At 47.0% G+C, this 21,007-nt stretch overlaps 1 protein-coding gene across 1 annotated transcript in view; it reads left to right on the forward strand.

Annotated features, from left to right (window-relative positions):
* Positions 1-2,356: 2,356 nt before the first annotated feature.
* The window catches only part of LOC147666470 (uncharacterized), a 111,438-nt gene continuing 92,787 nt past the window's right edge, over positions 2,357-21,007 (forward strand). The window contains exon 1 of the mRNA XM_086949065.1: positions 2,357-3,692. Within this exon, the coding sequence (XP_086805191.1) occupies positions 2,378-3,692 (1,315 nt within the window). The 5' untranslated portion in view covers positions 2,357-2,377. The remainder of the gene's footprint in view (positions 3,693-21,007) is intronic.

The raw sequence follows: 21,007 nt of genomic DNA on the forward strand, positions 1-21,007 counted from the left end.
ACTTTCAATTTATAATTCACTCTCACACTGTTGCACGAACTGTGTGACACAACAAAATTAAAACCTTAATGGAGGAGATTGATTCACGTACCTTCCCCCCTGGTAGAGACCACTTCAGCACCTCAAATTATTTGACACAAGGAATTCTCCACTTTCTTCCCTGAGACTTCTGCAACTTCCTTTTGGGGTGGCTAGATCTGGTAAGCTGAACAACATCAGTCCAGTAACAACCTTTAAACAACTGAATCACTAAGTTGGACCAGTACCTCTGCCATTAATCCCCACTTAGTTGTTAATTGTATTGTTCCTGCTGCTCTTAAAGACACCACAGCAAATCCCTTTCTCTGGAAGCCAGGAGCAGATTCCTTGTTTTTTTAAAAGTTATTACCGATATTGTTTCTTCCTTTTGCTCTTAGGTGGTGGAAAGGTTTGTAGCAAAACCACTTTCTCAAGGACACTAGGGCATGATTTCTGCCATTACATAATACAGAGACGGTGCCTTTACCGATTATGAATGAGCTGAAATGGGAGCAGGAACCAATGCTTTCTTCTCATTAGATCTCTCTGCTGCCTTCGCACAGTTGAGTACTCTCCTTGGTGAACCATGTTGAGGCTTTTGGCATCGGGTGCTAGGCCTTAAAGAGGTTCATATCATTCTTTACAGGCTGAACATGTATCTCCAGATTGGGCAACTTTTCGTCCAACACATTGCATGCAATTTCAGAGTGACTCGTGGGTCCTCAGTCTCGCCCCATTTGTTCACCAGCTATGTAATCCCGGTTGCTGAAGCTTTACTTGAGAAATGTGTTAGAGCATTTATGTATTCTAACGACACCCAGATCTTGCTGTCTCTAGACAGTTACTCTCCCCTCGCCTCACATTCCACCAAACAAAGCCTGTCTATAGCAGTGGCTGGGTTGCAATAAACTAAAGTGAAACGTAGCGAAGACAGAAGTTCTACTTATTAATTGTCATAATGACTTATGGCTTGATGCCTACTAGCCTTCGGAGGTGGGAACTATTCCACTGTTTGCTCAAAATGTGTAGAGCTTGAAAGTAAAGATCAACAGTTCTTTCTCGGTCTGGCAGGTTCTATCAGTTCTGACATTGTGCATGTATCATATTAAAAGCCTGAAAAAGATTGCCCCTTATTTGACACTAGAAAGCAGGCACCTTGCATCAGCTGCATAGATTGGGTCCAGTTTGGACTAGTCGAACATCCTCTACTGACAGTTTCCTACACTCCACAAGAATGCTTATTTTGATAGGCCAAAACAGGGCCAATGCCTCCTTCTCAGTAGTGGAATGTCTACATTCAGCCTCCGGCAAAGCCCTAGATACAAAGGCAATAATGACTTTCTTTCAGATCATGCCACTGTTTCAGTTCCACTCCTAGGCCCTTGTCTCTGGCGCCGTAACAACACAATGGATAATACGAAGAGAGAAATGCGTACTCCTTACATCTGTGTCCTTAATAGGATAGAAACCTTTCTGCACAATAGCTAAGAAATCTCAGCTCTTTCTATTAGGGTTCTGTTAAAAGGTCCTTTCCCCATGATGATGCAGACTCTGAGCATTCACAAGACTCTCCTTAACCTCTGCAAATTCTTCTCGCATTCCCTACTCCACATATAGTCTGCACCCTTCCTTAGCACGGCTCACATGGCACAAGTAAATTAGGTACAAACTGAGAATAGAATGTTTCTCACCAAAAACTAGAGTGCCTCTTCTTTCTTTATGGGTCTAGGTATTTCCTGTGTGGCTTTAATTGATTCATCTTTGGGGCAGACCCCATCGGCAGAGGTTACATGACCTAGGTAGCTCAATTCCTGACAAGCAAATTTGTATTTTTATCTGGAAATTTAAATCTATTATTCCTCAAGGCTCAATTTCATAGGGAATATCTATTATGGTAATGCTTACCAAATTTCGGTAACAAAAAAAAAAGAATTACAAAAACGTAATAAGTCCATTAAATTATAGGGTTAGGTTTGATGAGGTCATACTGATACATTTTGAAGCTTAACAGATCAGCTCTGGATAGGGAGTCCTCTCTACCAGGGCAGAGCGGACCTACACCATATCGGACCATATCACGTAAGGGCAGCACTGAGCGGGGTTTAGATGTGTATCAGGGTAACTCCTGATGTCCTCGGATACAGCCTGACCTTGAGCAGGGTAGATCCTCTCCAGCTCTTGAGACAATTCAGTTCTTTCAAGCCATTAGCTGGACTGAATAATTTTTATTTAAAGCTTAAACAACGTTTGGTGAGACAGGAAGGAGTATTTTGACCTAATTATCCTGTGATAATGTGTTGTCTTTTCTGTTTTCTTCCCCTTCACAGACACTTGAGGACTTGAACATCAGCATTTCAGAATGGAGAAAAGGCAGGTTCCAAGACAAAAAGGAGCAGTGCAGTGTTCACCTGAACCCGTAAGAGTTACACTCCCTTCTTCTTGTATCCATAATGTGTCCTCTTCAAGAAACCAAACTGATGCTCAGAGGGACTGTGAGATGGAACCTCTATCAGGGAATCTGCCTAACATGATCCTTTTATCTGTGTTGGAACAGTTGGAAGCCAAACTGGATAACTTGCAGAATACCTTGGAGGGAGTGCCGTCAAGAGTCGCTGGGCTTATGGTGCAAATCTGGATAGCAAAGGGTCTGGATTACCTTGAAAATGGGGGTCTGTCTTTGGAGATGGCCAGTCCGGTGGTGGTTAGAGATTATCCTCTCAGCAGGTCCCCTCCGATCAATCTTTCAGTCCGGGCAAAGGAGGAGAACCAATGCCTTCAATCTACATCTCCATCTGGTCGTGATCCACAGCGGGATCAGTGTCTCCAACCTACGTCTCCTCATGGGCATGAACCAAAGCAGAACCAGTGCCTCCAACCTCTGTCTCCGGCTGGACCACACCAGGACGGTACTGGCTCCAGGTGCCCTCCTCCGGATGTTCAAGTCATCCCAGGTGAGCAAAACCTTCGTCTTCCACCAAGGTTTGATGATGGGCAGGAACCACAGCACGACCAGTGCATACAACTAGTTTTCCCAGTTGAACAGGAACAAGAGGAGTACTTGAAGAAAGAACCATTGAATGCGGATAGTTGGGGCGCACAACAGAACGTCTGCGTGCAGCCACTGTTTCACGAGGGACATGAGCCACAGCGAAACCACTGCACACAACCAATGCTCCCAGATGGGGAGGGACCAAGTGAACACCTACAGCAAGAGTTGTTGTGGTTTGATGGTGACGGTCAACGGCAAAACCTCTGTAGACGACCAGCATTTCAAGAAGACCAGAGTCTGCAGCTCAACACATGCCTGCAGGTTCTTTCTGATACACATGAACCACATCAGAACTGCAAGACCGAACCAATGCACCTTGAGGCACTCAGTCCAGATCGCGGCTTTAAGCTAGAACCACCGAGTCCTGAGGACTACGATCAGAACTACAAGCAAGAACCACTGGGCCCTGAGGACTACGATCAGAACTACAAGCAAGAACCACTGCATCCTGAGGACAGAGATGAGAACTCTGACCTACAACCAACATGTGCTGATGCGCAGGGCCCATCTGGATCCTCATCCTTCCTGACACAGAATGCTGCTGATACTGATGGAGCTATCACTACAGACCCACTGGAGAGAGGAAATACAGACGCAGATGGATTGCTGCTCAAAGCCATCCCAGGTATTTGTTTCATACTGAATGACCATGCAGAATGTCGAGTAATTTGTACTGTTCTGAGGGAATGTAGCATAACATATCTCCAAAGTGGATCTTTCCAGATTTTTAGTAAGACCTGCAGGGGGCCAAATCTGAGTTGTGTGGACTGGTATCTTTGGGGGCGGGGCTTTGAGTACACCAGAAGCGGTTATGTACCTAGTATCTCCTTTATTTTCGCAAAGGAGTTTCTCCTTCTCGTTCAGTGATAGGCTAAGAATTGGGACTCTGCACATGAAAATGACCTGAATTCTGGTCTGTGCATGAGCGCCCCCATCCGGGCACAGGACCTCTGAGGAATTAGTGGCAGAATCAGTGATTTCAATCCAAGCACCGCGATACTCACCATCCCCTAAGTGCGAGATGAAAGTGAGGTGTTATTCACCAAGAGTAACATTGCCCTTTTTTGTTGCTAGTGCACACTAAAGCACTTTAGAGATGGGGCTGGGTCTATGTGATGTGTGAGTGCACAGAATATAAGAGGATTTCTGGGTCAGTCAGGGTCTGCTTCCTAGGAGGAGAGGAAGGCAGTGTGAAGAAGACAAGTGATCTGTAAGTCAGGTCTGTAGTGGTGGAATGCGTAGGGTAAGGTCCGTGGCACCCAGAGCCTTCGATATGAAGTGGTCTAGATCTGTAGTGTGTAGGTACATGTACATAGAACTGGGGGCCTGCAGGTCAGAGAGGGTCAGTTGTAGTATAACATACTACATCATGTAGAACAATGTACAAGTTCAGAGAGGTTTCAAGATTAAGTGTGGTCTGTAGGGTTATGTGCACAGTACAAGGTGGTCTGAATATCAAGCTGGGTTGGTTGTATTACAGTATACAGGATAGGGTGATATATTTTATTATGTTTATTTCATCTAATATGAGCCCCATTATAAGGCCTTAGCTATGTCTGTCATTATGTCTCCTATTACATTTCCCTCACTTTTTCCTCCGTCCAAGTCAGAAATATCAGCGATTAAAGAAACTCTGCTGGAGGGTGAGTGAAGTAAATGGTGATTGCTCTGAGATATATGGAATTACTGTGGAAATTTGGCTCTGAAATATGTGGAATTACTGTGGAAATTAGGCATCTGATTCCCCCAGTCATTCCAGAGTACTATGATTGCATAAGATTATTGGCTCTGTGATCATATTTATGCGAACAATAGCTTTATGATATCAAATGTATCTTTTTTTTTAAGGCCAATTCTTATTTCTTCCTTCTTTAGATAGCTATTGTGTCTTAGCTCCTCTTTAGACAATTCAGTGCACATTACGAGGACCAAATCATGCAAGTTTCTGCCTCTCGGCACAAAATGGTGCAGTACAGTGTGTTGCGATAAGCTGTAAGCATATCCCTTGCAGCATCGTCCACTTTGATACCCGCCCTGAAAAAAAACCCTGATTAGCCAATCTGTTCATCCTCTCTGCTTGGCCATTACTCTGTGGGTGATGAAGACTAGCAGATTTATTCTTGATACCAGTTCCATCCAAATACTACTTCATCTCCTTCAAGACAATTTGTACACCATTATCCAATACCAATTCACCCCGAAAACCCTCTCTGCCATGTACAAACCGTACTTGCAACCAATTTGACATGTAGTCCACAAGCACAATGGCAAATTTCTGATGCACAGGAAGCATCTGAAACTGACCTAAAAAAACATTACATTCATTGTCCCGTACTGTCAGAAAAACCCACTTCTGTCATAAGCAGAACTGTGTACATCAGTCTTTTATCATTTTGCAAACAACTGGTAACTCTCTCTAATTTTTCCACATCCCTGTCCATGGCAGGCTACCAGTATTGCATTGTCAGTTGTTTGTTGTTGGATATCACACCTAAATGTCCTTCATGGCTCAGCTCTGACAGTATGAACTTGGCTATCGGTCTGCCGCCCACGTGCAGTCCTGCATCCCACGCTCAATGGTCGAGTGTTTACATTCATGTGGTCACAGTGTGTGTGATGCCCTTGCACATTCATCATTTCCTTTACCTTGAGTCACTACAGCCCAATTGCCAAAGCTACCAGTATCATCAGTGATAGAGCACTCATTGCCTGGTAGATATGGACTCAGAAGTGCTACATTGAGCAGTTTTCCCCTAATCTCTGCAAATGCACCTTCCTGTCTCCAACCCCAGACAAATCAAACATTCTTATTGAAAAGGTTGTGAAGTGGTTCAGCAATCACAGCAACATTTTCAGTACATTTTGAATAAAATTCATACATTCCTGGGAGGAGGACCCCAAGCGTAGGGCCCTGAACCCCCGTTACCTGTCCTGGAAACTGGAGATACCATGGAAAACCAGGGGGCGGCAAGGGTTAACCCGTTGCTCCCGACCTCCTCCTTGCAAGAAGTAGGAGGTGGCTTTACGGAGAAGGACCAATCAGGAAGGCCGACAAGTAAAGAAAAGGCAGAGACGGAAGACGCGGAGAGACCCGATGAGGAGGAGGCCGGAGTGTACATCGAGGTGAAGCAGCAGGACACCGGAGGAGAGAAGAGGGAAGAGACGTTGAGAAAACGGGACGACGACGGCAATGATACCCCGGACGAAGGAGAGGAGTGGAGCGAGGATTGGTGGATCTCCACCTCGCCCAGGAAGTGCGAAAACGCTTCCCCAGCTCAGGAGAGCTGCAGCTAGGATGGTGAGTGAACCGGGTGAATTGAGGGCACCAAGCTAGAAGGGGAGAGCATATTGAGGTACAGGGAGGAAGTCAAGGGGTGTTTGTACTGCACCAAAGTAAGCCACATATTGTCTTTTCTTTTATGAGGATATTTCCTTAGTGTCTGCCTTTGTTTTTCTTTCACCGTTTACCGATGGCTTGGGCTAATACTCGTCTCTGGTGATTCTCTTCCTATAAGTCCTGAGTGACTTGGCTTGAATTACCTACACTGAAAGGGGGGTAAAGGGACCGTTAAGCCCTGGGCCACAATAAATAGGCTTTAATCGCCTCTTCATGCACAACGTGTTGTGGTGACGGACACAATCCCATCTCCTGACCAAGGACTGTTCCAAGAACCCGAGTCTCACCATCCTGTTTTGTTCTTTTCCTTTCGAGCCATCTGGGGGACGGACAGTCGAAGGAGATATCAGGAATCACCAGGAAACAGAAGCACACCAGAAGAGACCCTCTGACCACCCACCAGGACAGCAGCTCAAGAAGAACTCTTGATTTCCTCTACAAACTACAAATAAACCGGAACAATTGATAAACACCTAAAGCCTCCTAGCTTCTATTTCTACCCATCCCTCTCACAATTCCCTTAAACTCAAGTTGTTGGTCACAGTGTTTTGGAGCAGGTATTTCAGTGACTGTCGACAGGCCTGGCCATAGTCCAATCCCTTTAGTTGAAACCACACGCCCAAAATTTCCAACCAACCATACATTTAACACTTTTTTTAAATTTCAATCCTCCTTTCAGGAAGGCTCTCAAGATATTCTAACTGTACGCATATGCTTCTCTAAATCTTTGTCGAAAATCAAAGCATTGTTTTGGAAAACCAAAACTTCAGAGAGACCATTCACCTCCTCTGCCATCCTCCTTTGGAATATGGCTGCTGCAGGGGCGAGACCAAATGGCATCGTGTAAAACTGATCTACTACATCAGGAGCCACAAATGTCCTCATATGTCTTGACTCCTTGCTCAATAGAACTTGATGATACCCTGAGGCCATATCCAATTTTGAGAAGATTTTTGCTCCAGCAAATGTTACCATTTCATCTATTATGGGTAAAGGATGATGTGGGAAAGCTCTCTTTCTGTATGGTCACCCCCACACTTGTTTCCCAGTGCTGATGGTTTTGACTCTGAAAGTGCACTGAGACCTGCTAACCAGACCCCAGTGCCAGTGCTCACACCCAAAAACTCTTACCTGTGAATTGGTAACCCCAGTTGGCAAAGACTTTAACCCGCTTATAAGTCACTGGTATGTGGTACCTGTGAAACCCAGGGGAGTTAAAGGGATCATTAGGGCCTGAAGCTCTGTTTGTGCCACCCTGAGTAACCAAACTAATCAGATGTTAGCAGGTCTGCCATCTTTCTTTCTCTGTCTCTGTTGGTCTTTTCTGCTGTCTGCCTCTATCTTTTCCACTCATTTTGCATCTCTATCTTTCCATAACTTGCCTCTGCCTCTCTCTGTGCCCCAGAATCTCTGTCTTTTTCACTGCGCCTGTGTCTGCCTCTTTTCTGCTTTTCCACTCTGCCTCTCTCTTTAGCTTTCATTTATGGCCGTGGCGTAGCCTGCCAGAACCAAAAATAAACTATAGAGATATTTCCTTGAAGTTAAACAGCACTCCCATGCAACAACTTCATGTCGCACAAACGAAAACATGCTGGGTTTAGTTCCACTGTTGGACTTTTCGCTTTTTAAGGTGACTTGGTGTTAGTTGTTTTTGGCTTCTGCGCACTTTAACCCTGTGTCCCAGTGTGAAGTGCATGTGCAGTCTGAGTGCGTGTGGTGAGATTGGCCTGCCCTCCCATTGGAATGCATGGGGAATGTGTGTGTCCATGGTAGTTCCTGATGTGTGGGGAGTGCAGGGGCGAGTTTGGTATGTGCGAACTCGTGAGATTAAATGCTGCACAATGGTGTGCGCAGATTTAATGTGTCTAGTGTAGAAGTGCCACTTCTAGAAGTTGGCATGTCTGTGTAGTAAATGTGAATTGACTGCCTGGCTTGTGATTGGCTGGAGATGGCTGGTGTTCCTGGCTCCAGGAGTCAGGATGGTCTGCCCTGCTGGTGAATGGAGAGATCTGCATGTTGATGGGAGGGAGGAGTGCACCTGAACCACTCACTCCTGAGGCGGAAGCCGGGAGCTGGACCTGCACTCTATTTTACATTTTGAGAGTCACTATATTTACTGTGCTTTTTAAAAACTCACCTTACTTATTTCCTGACATCCTCAGGACAGAGGCTAGTTCATAAGAAGCTCGCGCAGTGGAGTTCAACGCTGCCGCGGACTCGAGAAACTGACACACCCTCGCCGCCATTACCGGCACTACCTGAGGCCACGCCCCTTTTGAGGCCACGCCCCCCCCTAAGACCTTAAAAGGACGCTGAATAGGAGCGCCTTGCTAGAACCACTCACTCCTGAGGTGGAAGCCGGGAGCAGGACCCGCATTCTATTATAGATTTTGAGAGTCACTATATTTACTGTGCTTTTTAAAAACTCACCTTACTTATTTCCTGACATCCTCAGGACAAAAGCTAGTTCATAAGAAGCTCGCGCAGTGGAGTTCAACGGTGCCGCGGACTCGAGAAACTGACACACCCTCGCCGCCATTACCGGCGTTACCCGAGGCCACGCCCCCCCCTCAGACCTTAAAAGGACGCTGAATACGAGCGCCTTGCTAGAACCACTCACTCCTGAGGCGAAAGCCGGGAGCAGGACCTGCACTCTATTTTAAATTTTGAGAGTCACTATATTTACTGCGCATTTTAAAAACTCACCTTACTTATTTCCTGACATCCTCAGGACAAAAGCTAGTTCATAAGAAGCTCGCGCAGTGGAGTTCAACGCTGCTGCGGACTCGAGAAACTGACACACCCTCGCCGCCATTACCGGCGTTACCCGAGGCCACGCCCCTCCCCCTATCTTCATCTCACCCTCCCCATTTAAACATGTGTATTTTCCGGACGCGCAGCAGGCGCGCCGTCAGCGCACCGAAGGCGCGCCTAAGGCAAGCCCGTCTACGCCCGTCATCGCCAAGTCATCGCCTCTCGCCTGTCCCCCTGGCCAAGCTCCACGGGAACTTCGCTACTATGATAGGGAACTTCTTGTCGTCCTGAACCCTGGACAGAGCTGTGAGGAAATCTCAGGCCATCTCGGACAGACATGCCTACAATGTAAGTCTTGTCATTTCGCTACCCCCAGCCCTTGCTTATCTGGGCTTACATTAGGCTCGCCTAAGTATACCCCTCTCACCGTTTTCCAACTGAATGTTAGATCCCTCGTTAAACACCACTTAGAGGTAAACACTCTCCTACTGGATGAAACCCCTGACATTCTCTTTCTATGTGAAAACTGGATTCGTGATGACATGACTTGTATAACTAACCTCACGCTGCCAGAGGGCTATTTACTGAAGACTTTAAATAGACGCTAGAGGCGGCGGCATAGCAGTCATCTACAAAAAACAATATAGCTGCTCTTTCACTAAGGAAGAAGATATCTGGGGCTGTGAAAGCGCTCAATTCAGAATCACGACGGGCCCACATTTTGCCTTGTCTGGGCTCTACATCTATCGACCCCCTGGACCTGCCTCAAAGTTTATCGAAGCCCTCCTTGAGGTGGCTAACTCCTTGGTGGTGGGCCTGGCCAATTTTACCATGCTAGGAGATCTCAACCTCCACTTTGACTCGTCCAAGACCCTACCATCAAAAACCTCCTGGCTGATTTTGCAGCCTTGCAATTAAAATCCAGGCTGCCACACACTCGGCTGGGCATATACTAGACCCTGTCTTCACTAATATCCCGGAGGTTATAACAGAAGCGCCCAAACCTATGGGATGGACAGACCACTACCTAATCAAAATCACTATGATGGTTAGGAAAAGGTTTAACAAAGACAAGCCAACTCGACGCCTAAAGAGGCCGTGGCATAAACTTTTAACCAGCGACCTCCACACCACTCTAGGAGAATTCCAACATGAGGCAAATATGGATATCGATATGATATACGCTGCCTATCATGATTGGATCACTAAAGGACTAGATACCCTCATCCCAGCCAAATGGACTAAGGGGCGCAGCTCCCCCTCCAACCCATGGTACAATGATACATTGAAATCCATGCGAAAAGAGTGCAAAAAAGCAGAGCGAATCTGGAGAAGGGAATACAATGACAGGGATAAAGCATCTTATTTAGCCAAACAAAAACTTTATCACAAAGCTATTTGCTCCGCACGCGCTTCTTTTTATGCAGAAGAAATCAACTCTAGCCCAAACCCCACCAAAGTGATTTTTAAACTGGTACAAGAACTGCAGAGTAGCAAAACCCCAGCCTCCAGCATTACCTCCGCGCAGCAATGTGAGGACCTTGCCACTTTCTTCGTAGAAAAAGTGCAAAAAATCTACAGATCTTTTCCACAGCACTCTTCTGACCCGCCTAACTCCACTAACCTCACTAATGATGGCACCACATTGAGGCTTATACCAGAAATTTCTCACGAGGACCTAACTAAACTCTGCAGGAAGGTTAAGTCTGGCTCCCCAGCAGACCCTATGAGGCCGGCTCATTTTACTGAATCCTTAGAATTTTTTCTATCTTCCCTGGCCTCTATACTAAACCTCTCCTTTTCCTCGGCTACGGTCCCGACGGTTTGGAAACAAGCCTGGGTCTCCCCCATTATTAAGAAACCCACCTTAGACCCTTCCAAACTGGAAAATTTCAGACCCATCTCGCTGCTCCCATGGCTATCTAAACTTGCGGAGGCTCATGTAAACAACGTTCTGCCCAACATATGGACCATAATAACACCTTGGACCCATCTCAAAAAGGGTTCAGGCCGGGCCACAGCACTGAGTCTGCCCTCCTATCCTCGACTAAACATCTCCGGACAATCCTCGATGCCGGTCAGAGTTCTGCGCTGATTCTATTAGACCTCAGCGCAGCCTTTGATACGGTCTCCCATAACATACTGTTAAACCACCTGGGGTCAGTAGGGATCACCGGCCCTGCCCTGGAATGGTTCCGCTCATTCCTGAAAGATAGATCCTTTCGGGTGTCAGCTCCCCCATTTCTCTCCCAGTCCCACTCCATCGGCCAAGGCGTCCCTCAGGGCTCTGCACTTAGCCCATCCCTCTTTAACCTATATGTGCAGCCACTTGCGGCAGTGGCTAAAGAGTGGGGCCTAACGCTGGTGTCATATGCAGATGACACACAGCTGGTCATCACTCTCTCTGATGGCCCGTCCCCCTCGGCCTCGAGATTTAGTGATGGCCTGGCGGCAATAGCCCAGTGGATGACAGACAACTGCCTGCAGCTTAATGCAGGCAAGACAGAGGTGTTGCTCCTCGGGAAGAACTCCAGCTATTGGAATGAACACTGGTGGCCCTCGTCGTTGGGCACCATCCCACAACCTAAAACCTAGGTCAAAAATCTGGGTGTCTGGATGGACTCCTCGCTTAGTTTTCAGACCCACACAAAAAAAGTGGCAGCTACGTGTGTGGGCCTGCTGAGGAGCCTCAACCCGATACTCGGATTCTTTGACTCTAAAGTCCGCCAACTCATTTTTCAATCCGCAATCCTCTCCCGCTTAGATTATGCCAATGTCTTGCTTTTGGGCGCCAACAAAGTGGAGATAGCGCGATTACAGCGTGTACAGAACTCTGCGGCAAGAGCCTTGGTTGGTCTCCCCCGCAGATGTTCGGTCCGAGCCACCATCCGAAATCTGCATTGGCTGCCCATTGAAGCTTGTATCCAGTTTAAAACCCTCATCATGGCATTTAAAATCCTCAAATTCGGTTGTCCAGAACTCTTGTGCCCACTCTTAACATCTTACGTGCCACAAAGCAATTTGCGCTCATCAGGCCAGCACCTTCTGACTGTACCCCGTACAAAACTCTGCAGAATCGGCGGCCGCTCCTTTAGGGTGCTGGGAGCCAAGCTCCTTGCCTCTGAACATTCGCTTTCTGGAAAACCTGTCTGCTTTCCGGAAAGCTATTAAGACCCATCTGTTCCCCTCGCCTTAGGACTCCCCGCCTGTTTTCTTCCTCTTTCTTTTCAGCTCTGATTGGTTCCTTAGTGCCGGGACGCCTCTTTGCTGGGGCAGCTGTTGCGCTTTACCAAAATGTTAACATAACATAACATAACCTGGGACCTGAATAGGGCTGGACCTTCCCTCCACAATGCTGGCTCCGCCCGCTGTGGTGCGACTGATGTCCCTAGCCTGTCCTGTGAATGGGGAGAGGGGCTGAGCACAACAAAGTGATCCAGAACCAGCTGCGTCTGGTTTTACCCTACCTTGCACCCTCCAGACAAAGGAAATATGTGTATAAAAAAGGGGCTGTGACTCCATGCAAGCTGTTCTCTGTGACCTAACTTGAGGGGGGGGGCCTGCTGCTGCTGCTGGGTACCAGGAGGGCCGCCACTGGGGACTGCCTCCCTGCTGGAGAGCCCTGTGAGCTGGCCCCTGGGCCAGCCTTTGCCCCCCTGCTTTCCTAAAAAGACTTTACTGGACTTTGCCTGGAGCGCCTGATGTCTCCTCTTTAAAAGCGTGTTTTGTGGTATTTGCCCTGAGGAGCGCTGGGCTTCCCATTGCTGGAGAGGCGTTTTGGTGGTGTTCCCAGAGGAGCAGCAAGTCTGATTTGCGCAGCATTACGAGGCTGCGATCCTTTTTGGTGGGGAGACCCCCGGCGTGGAGTTTCCCCCGCGATTGTGCTTGTTTGCGGCGCGGGTGCCCACCCCGCATTGCCAGCCGCCTGTGGTAGGGACACGGGAGTCCCCCGCATATCGGCTGATTTTTATCCCTAGCGGGTGCCCACCCGACCAGGGACCTTGCCGCACTCATTATTTATTACACGGGTGCCTACCCCGCGTGTATGCTGTTCTTAATCCCTAGCGGGTGCCCACCCCGCCAGGGACCAGGTCCTTAAACGGGAGCCTGCCCTGTATCACAGCCAGAAGGTGCCGGGAACAGTGAGGGCTGCCGCGCTGCCTGCAGTGACCCGGAAGTTCTTGGGAGCAACAGGAAGCAGACGGGAGCCCACCCCGTGCTCCTGTGCTCTGAGGAAGATCGTGGCGTCATCCCCCGGGGCTCCCCAAGCGAGGGGAGAGCCCCGCAGCTGCGGATGAGTGAAAGCGGAGGGGGCTCGAGGCACATTGTCGGTGCCTGCCCCCGCCGCACTGGAGTGAAAAGAACCCCGCATTGCCACACAGAGAAGAAAGAGACTAGAGGAGCCGGGCCCAGTGAACCTACGGAGCTCATCTGCAGGAGGGGGAGCACCACGATTGTCCGGCAGCCCTGCAGGAGGGAGTGACCTGCGACTGTCCGGCCGTGTGGAGGCTCCCAGGGAGAAACAGCAGACAAGTGACCAGACCGGAGCTTCGAGGGAAGGATTCTCACCGCGCCGGAGACCAAGGAGCTGCCAGAGGAGTCCCGCGAAATCCCAGTGAGTGAGGGCTGGGAAGGGACCACGGCTGCACTTTACAACCGCCCCCACGAGGGGGAGCATCTCCCAATTGCAGAGCCAGGACGCTCCAACGTTGGGGGTGATTTTGTTCTGAGGGCCCCAGAGCGGGGCCCCCTGATGCCTGCACTCATTTGCTTGGGGGCATTTCTTTTAGAGGGCAGTTAGCCCAGGGTGCCCGCGCTGATCTTCCCGGCTGCCCCACATGACCGGGGGCAGCTGCCATATTTTCTTTGGGGGCCATTTGTTTTGAAATCCCAAGGTGGACTTGGGGGCATATTTCCTTTTAATGCGCCCGTGGCTCCAACATTTGGGGGCACAGTTAATTTGGTAGGAGCCCCAGAGGAGAGCCAGGAGGTACGCTGGTGCCAGGCTCAGTTTCCCCAGCTGCCCAGACTTAGTGGGCAGCTGCAACGTTTAGGTGGTGCACCCTGCGCATTGCTGCATTTGCAGCTTGTAGCCCTGACTCTGCTGGACATAGGGCGTTGGTGCCCTTTGAGAGGCCCGTTGGCCTGGGGACAATTTGCCTGTGTTGTGCCCCACGTGGGGCGCACTGTGTCTATGCCTAATGTGATTTGTGCGCAAGGATTGGTGATTTGTGTTGATAATTGCCTAATGTGATTTATGCATAATGTGCAATGCCTTGATGCCTGTGATACCTCTAACCGTTTTCATGCTTAGGAGGTTGTTTTGCCTAGTATAGTTTATACTAGTGAGTTTATTTGTCCCTGCGTGATCTATGCCTATGGTGATTAGTATTGCGTAGTGTGTAACTACCTTTTACCAGGGGTTACTGGTTGTGTTCTACAATTGTTATTTTGTGATACAATTATTCTAGGTTCTAGAAGTGCTATTTCTACTAAGTTCTGATTCTGACAGTGGCCTATGTGGCCCTGTCCTGTGTATATAATCCCCTGTAAATACTTCCGAGTGCCAGTTGGCACAGTGTAATTGTGTGATTATGATCTAATGTGTTTTTGGTAATACAAAGGATATTTTTACATATAACCTTGTGTGGAGTTCCTTTTTGTGGTGTGCTTAGTGTGTTGCTGCTGTGTGTGTGTGTTGCGCAAACGCTTTACACATTGCCTCCGGGATAAGCCTGATTGCTCGCGCCAAGCTACCAAGGGGGTGAGCAGGGGTTATCTTTGGCGTGTAACTCCCTTGCCCTGACTAGATTCTTGGTTTCTGCCTGGATTTGGCGCAAGCCTTAGCCAACCAGAAATCCCATTTCTAACATCCACCAAACGAGAAGAATATCCTCTTGTCAAAATCCAGGCCTATTTATAAAAAATTAGGAAAGTAGCAATTTAGTGCAAATGCAATAAAAGCAGAGGGTGCAAAGTCAGATTTGCTTGCCTGAAAAATAATTATTTTTAATACCCCAAACAGCTGTGTGAAAACGTTTCCTGTTGAGCGAGGAGAAAATAAAATGTGAAGATCAATTTTTTTTAAGTAGCTTTTTTAGTCTATGCTGACCAGCATTAGTAAAGCCTATTGGTCCAAACAGCAAGGCTTATTGTCTGTGCCAACGCTGGTTTTAATTGGGCTCTGGACCTGCGTATCTCCACTGATTCAGGCGGGGAGTGCGTGCTAAGCGACGTTGGGGATCCTCCTGCGGCAAAAATACTATATTATTGGACACTTTCTTTCCAAAGAGGGGTCCCCACAGACCCCTACATCAGTCCCATGGGGTCAGGATACCACTATCCTTACCCCTCATATCCTATTTACACTTTATTGCCCCACCCCGAAATCCATGTCCCAATTCACAAAATGGCAGCTGCAACATTTCTCTCAGGGTCCAGCCAGACAATCACAGCATTGCTGTTAGCGCAAGGATCCGCTCCGAAGATATACATAAATCTTTTTTCTTAAAGAACTCCAAAACTACTGAACAGATTTTCACCAAATTACAAAGAGCTCTTTCTGGGCCAAGATCTAGATATTTGCCAAATGTGGTGTAATTCCATTCAGCGGTTTGGGCTGTAGTCCTGTCAAAAATCCTACGGGAATTTGCATGAAGAAAATGTGTTTTGGGACCCCCCCCCACTAACCTTTTTCTTGGTCCCTGCTTGACGAATCACCCCGAACCAATCTCTCTCTTTCTCTCTGTCTTAGGTAGTTGTTGAAATAAGGTAAAAAGGAACGAAAAACAAACCTGAAGCTCACCAGGTATAATTTACTGATTTAACCATTACATGTGCCCCCACCATGCACTGCTTATACCGTCACATATTACATCAATCATGATATGTTAAATTACATCATTGATGAGATCACTTTGAACCTCTCAAACAGCATTACTGATGACATCACTGATGACATCATAGTCATATGCAGCATAAAGTTACTGAATGTACATGTGGAAGTCAATAGCATAAAAATAGTGTAAGCCCAAGAGACAAGTGTAAATGTGCATTTTAAAAACGATATTGTGCATGCTTTTCAAAGCACTAAAAATCAGAGGGAAGAATTAATCCATGTTGAAAATGGTAATAGCTGAGTGCACCTGAAGTTGGTTACAGAGGTGTAGTTGAAAGTAGGTTGTGGCTTTAAGCCCATTCAAAAGAAAATCTTTGAAAAAGGAAAAAGTAGCAATGTGGATTTCTTGCCCAAATTAAGTAGTTGTGATACAGTGTTCTAGAGACATTTTGTAAGATGTGCATATTTATTTGTAGAACTTAACTAAAGATTTTCAGGCATTACAGATTATTGAATAATATAAAATGTAGGGTGGTTTATCTCATTCTAGTGCTGTAGGCATGACTCTAAGGTTGCAGCTGTGATGCCCATCTCCAGGATGTGTACAGTGTATTTGACTAATCTTCTTAGCGTTGAGCCCATGGAGCCTACAGAAGCAAACGTATACTTGTCAACCTCTGGACTTAAAATTTGGATCAATCCGAAGTCTTTAAGATGATAACAGAAAATTGTCAAGCATGTTGAATTACTTAAAGTCTGAGGTTCCGTGATTCTGAACCCGTTTCATAAAAGTCGTCGTATCTAGACGATTTTGGTATCAGCAGACCGCAAATGACGAGTGCAGCATGTACGAGTGTTTTCGTTATAAACAATCGAGCGAAACACTATCTATTTGGGGACTTCGTTTGGACCTTCGGGTTCCATTTTGTGTACGGCAGCCATTTTGTGGTTGCCCTCACATAGGCTGATGACTTTGGCCGAACGAGTCCTTGGGACACATACACTGTTAGCTGACTTCTGTGTGACCTGAGCAAGTCGACTCCCTTGCCCGATTCTGACCTTGTTGAGCCAGTTCCTTGTTAGGCAGCTGGTCAGATAGAGATCAAAGAGCAGGACATTGCTGAGTTTATGGTACACGCACACACCCTTCTATCTTGTTTCTCATCTGTTTCTGTTCCTTCCTTTATGGCTTAATCATTGATGTGGGTTGAGGTCTTTATGATGGGTTTTCCCGACCTGTCCGAACAGGAATGTTGGTTTTTGTTTGTCATGTCTGGTGGGCTGGACAACGGAAAGTGGGATTGTCATCATGCGATATGTTTGAAATGTCACTATTTCATTGGTCAGTTTGTACGTAACTGATGCTAGCCAGGAATGTTGCCTGAAGCATGATTTTTGGCATAAAAGACGATGTCTCGCTCTATGAATTTGTGAAGTCTCTGGCGAACCACCTGTGTTGTGCTTCGTAGATCTCTGTTCCTGGTTGCAGCCAATAAACTTGGTCTTTGACGTCATCTAGAAGTGTCCTGTGTCTCTGTTTGCCAAGACAGGTGAATCCGAAGACATCGGGCGTTTCCCCTGGCGCCGCTGGGTTCTAAAAACCCGGTTCTTCAGTTGGTGCCCAACGTCGGGCGACTTCAGCGGTACCGGTCCAAGCCTGAAGATCGTGAGGAGCTTCATGTGAAAATTCTGGAGGAAGGCCTGCCACTTTATCGACCCCTGTATGTCGTCGTGGTCCGAAAGTCTTTGCTGCGAGGTTCCCCGCTTTCCGACGTCTACAAAGGACTGCTGCCCTGACTGTCGCCCTGTCTTGGAAGCCGTTTGATGATTTGTAGAGCGAGACAATAGACGGGTCTTCTGGTGACGCCATCGACATTTCAGTTAAGTATGAGTGGAGCTTCTCCCAGTCCTTAGTTTTGTTTGGTATCCCTTCGGGATCGCTTTGATTTGGGTCTTGCAAGTTCCAAAGCCGAGGGACTTGTGTATTCACGAGGCTATCGCGTTCGATTTTCCCTTGAAGTTTGAAGCTAAACTAGTGAGCGAAGATGCCTGGTCTTAGCAGACTTGGAAAAATATTTAGTTGTGGTTATACTAGGGATTCCCGATTGGAGGACTCGTGTCCGGTTCCTCCGATTGGAACTCCGACCTATGAGCTTTACGTAAAACATGGAGTGGGCCCCATCACGTATAATGAGGTATGGATTAGATATACCAGGAAAGACGGTGTCCTACAATGGATATGGTAGCTTTGAAACGGAGATTTTAGACAATCTCGACGTTAAATTGTTCAAGAAGAAAGCCCGGCCGGCGATGTTTGACTCTTTCCGCCTATGGCGAAAGGAAGCCAAACATAAAGAAATTAAGTTAGCGAAGAAAAATAAAAGAGTGAAGGGTATTTCGATAATGCAAGCTGCTGTACAGTTTAAACATAACGAAGAAGAGCAAGAGAGTGAACAGTTGCACAGGCAACGTAAAATGGCGATTGATAAGTGCTATCCAGCTTTACCTAAACTGCAAGATGTGAAGCAGGACATTTAGAAAGATCCTTTGATGTCCCATCTGTTAAGTTCACCGCAACCCTATGCGCAAAGTGCTACAGCACCTCCGCAACCTTTAGTTGCGCAACCTGCGCAACCTCCAGTTGTTTTACCTCCTGTTATCGTGCCACGCCAGCTCCTCTTCAGTTGGCTCCTATTCCTTTGGCGCAGCCTTCTCAAGGGTTGCCGACTTTTCTACCCCTTCACCTGCGATTCCTACTTCTGTGTTGTCTACTTCTTCTGCTATTGCTCGTACATTGGTTTCCTCTCAATCTGCTTTGTCTCCTGTCCTTTTATCAACTTCTCCTTCTGTTCGACAGGGGATGACAGATACTGTTACTAGTTTTCTGTCTCCTCTTTTTGGGTCACTAGGTATGACCCCTGTTTTAGAGCGTAAACAATTACGTAGCCATTTGCCTGGTTCCGAAGAGCGAACAGTGTTGGATGATTTAGCACGTAAATGGGTTACTAATACTTCGAGGTATGATCTAGAGTCTGTTATGGATCTTTTGCGGCAATGGGAAGAACCAAAGCAGAGATATGTCTTTGGGATAATGTGTACTTTCCTTCGTGAAGAATGGGAAGATGGTGAGTTGGGACAGACTCCGCCAGAATTGTTCCGTGTACAATCCGAGTTTGCGAAAGGTACGATTGTAGGTCCTAATGTTGAAAGAGCAGTAGCGACACTGCTTTCGTTTAGGAGTGAGTCTCCTTCACAGCCGTTGTTTGAGCCTGATCCTTTTGTTGGGAGGGAAGTGCGACAGTACCCAATGAGGGAAGTTCCGCCAGTTTGGAGAGATGGAAACCCAAATGCTGCTCCGCCTATTTTACCTCATTTTCAGCGTGTTTGGGTACATGTTCCGTGGAAGCGAGCCGAAGTTTTGGCCCTTAAACAGACTTTACCTGATCCTCGTAAAAATCCTGCAGGGTACTACAAGGAGTTATCCCAGACCGCAGGTTCATGTATCATGAATCTAGCCGATACAGATATGTTGTTTGGGAATGTAGTTCCACAACCATTATGGATAAAGATTCGTCATGAGAACCATGCACATGAGTTAGGTGATACATGGGTTAATCTTGTTGCTGCAGATGGTCGACAAACTGGTGGTGCTAAACCTGAGCCCATAATTACAGAACTCCCTGGTAGAATTATTGATTATATGAAGACTTTAATGCCGGCTATGCGTGTTAATTGGGACAAATTGTCTGCATGCAAGCAGAAGAAAGACGAAACTGTGTCCGACTTTTTCACAAGGTTCGAAGAGACATTTGTAGACCATAGTGGTCAAGACATGAGTACTGAAGGTGGTCAACGGTTGTTCGTCGATAAGTTTGTACATAATTTGCTTCCCGAGTTATGTACTAAGTTGAAGGATTCAGAGAGTTCTTGGTCAGTTTCGTCGTCGGCGCAGATATTGGCTACTGCGCAATACTATGAAAATAGGGACAAGGATGAAAGAGATAGAGCCGACAAGAAGACTAAAGATCTGAAAACGAAGGTTCTTCTGCAGCAAGCGTATCCGCCTCGTAGTAATCAGCGTGATTCTCAGCCGCCTCAGCAATATCAGAGAAACTCGCAAAGGTTCGAGTCTTCTCAACAGCGTTTTTCTGTAGGCCCTAATCAGTGTGCGTATTGTAAAGAAGAGGGTAATTTCAAGAGTAGTTGCCCGGTTTTGCTGCAGCGTACGAATGGTGTTTCTGGTATGAGAGGTCGAGGTTTTCAACAAACTTCTAGAGGTAGGGGATGTGGTGCGTACCCCCAGAATGCGCGTTCTTTTCCTTCGTAGAATTCTATGAATTGTTTTGATCAGCAGAATGGTGCATCTGGTAGGACGACTCAGTATTATGCTGACGACTACTGCGTCGAAGATGAGCATATGGACGGTAATGATTGCTAGGACAGCCATAGACAAAGAGAGGGAGTTATTTCAGTTCCAGTAGATCAGAGTGGACCTTATGTTGAAGTGATTGCATCAGGTGTGTCAGAGCCTTTTCTGTTGGATACTGGTGCTGCGAAGAGTTCTATCATGCACTCTAAACTTCCTGGCGCACCTTTGTCTGGCTTAACGAATATTTCAGTAGGTTTTTCTGGTGCCCCGGTTAGAAATCCGATTTCTAGTCCATTGTCTATTTCTGTTGGACCTTGTGAATTTGAATCACCCATCATTCTGACGACAGGTTGTGGTGAAAACTTGTTGGGATTGGACTTATTAAAGAGATTGTATGCAACACTATATTGTTCTCCTTCAGGAGTACAGCTTACATTGGGTAAAAGAGTGATCTCTCCGATGTATTTGCCTAAAGATCGACTTCCATCTGAATTGTCTTCTCTCCCTGATTCTCTTTGGGCTACTGGTCCTAATGACGTGGGTCTCTTAGAGATTCCGCCATATGTTGTGACGTTGAAAGCG

Source organism: Lissotriton vulgaris, unplaced genomic scaffold (assembly GCF_964263255.1).
Source record: "Lissotriton vulgaris unplaced genomic scaffold, aLisVul1.2 SCAFFOLD_4149, whole genome shotgun sequence".
Classification (NCBI taxonomy): Eukaryota; Metazoa; Chordata; class Amphibia; order Caudata; family Salamandridae; genus Lissotriton; species Lissotriton vulgaris.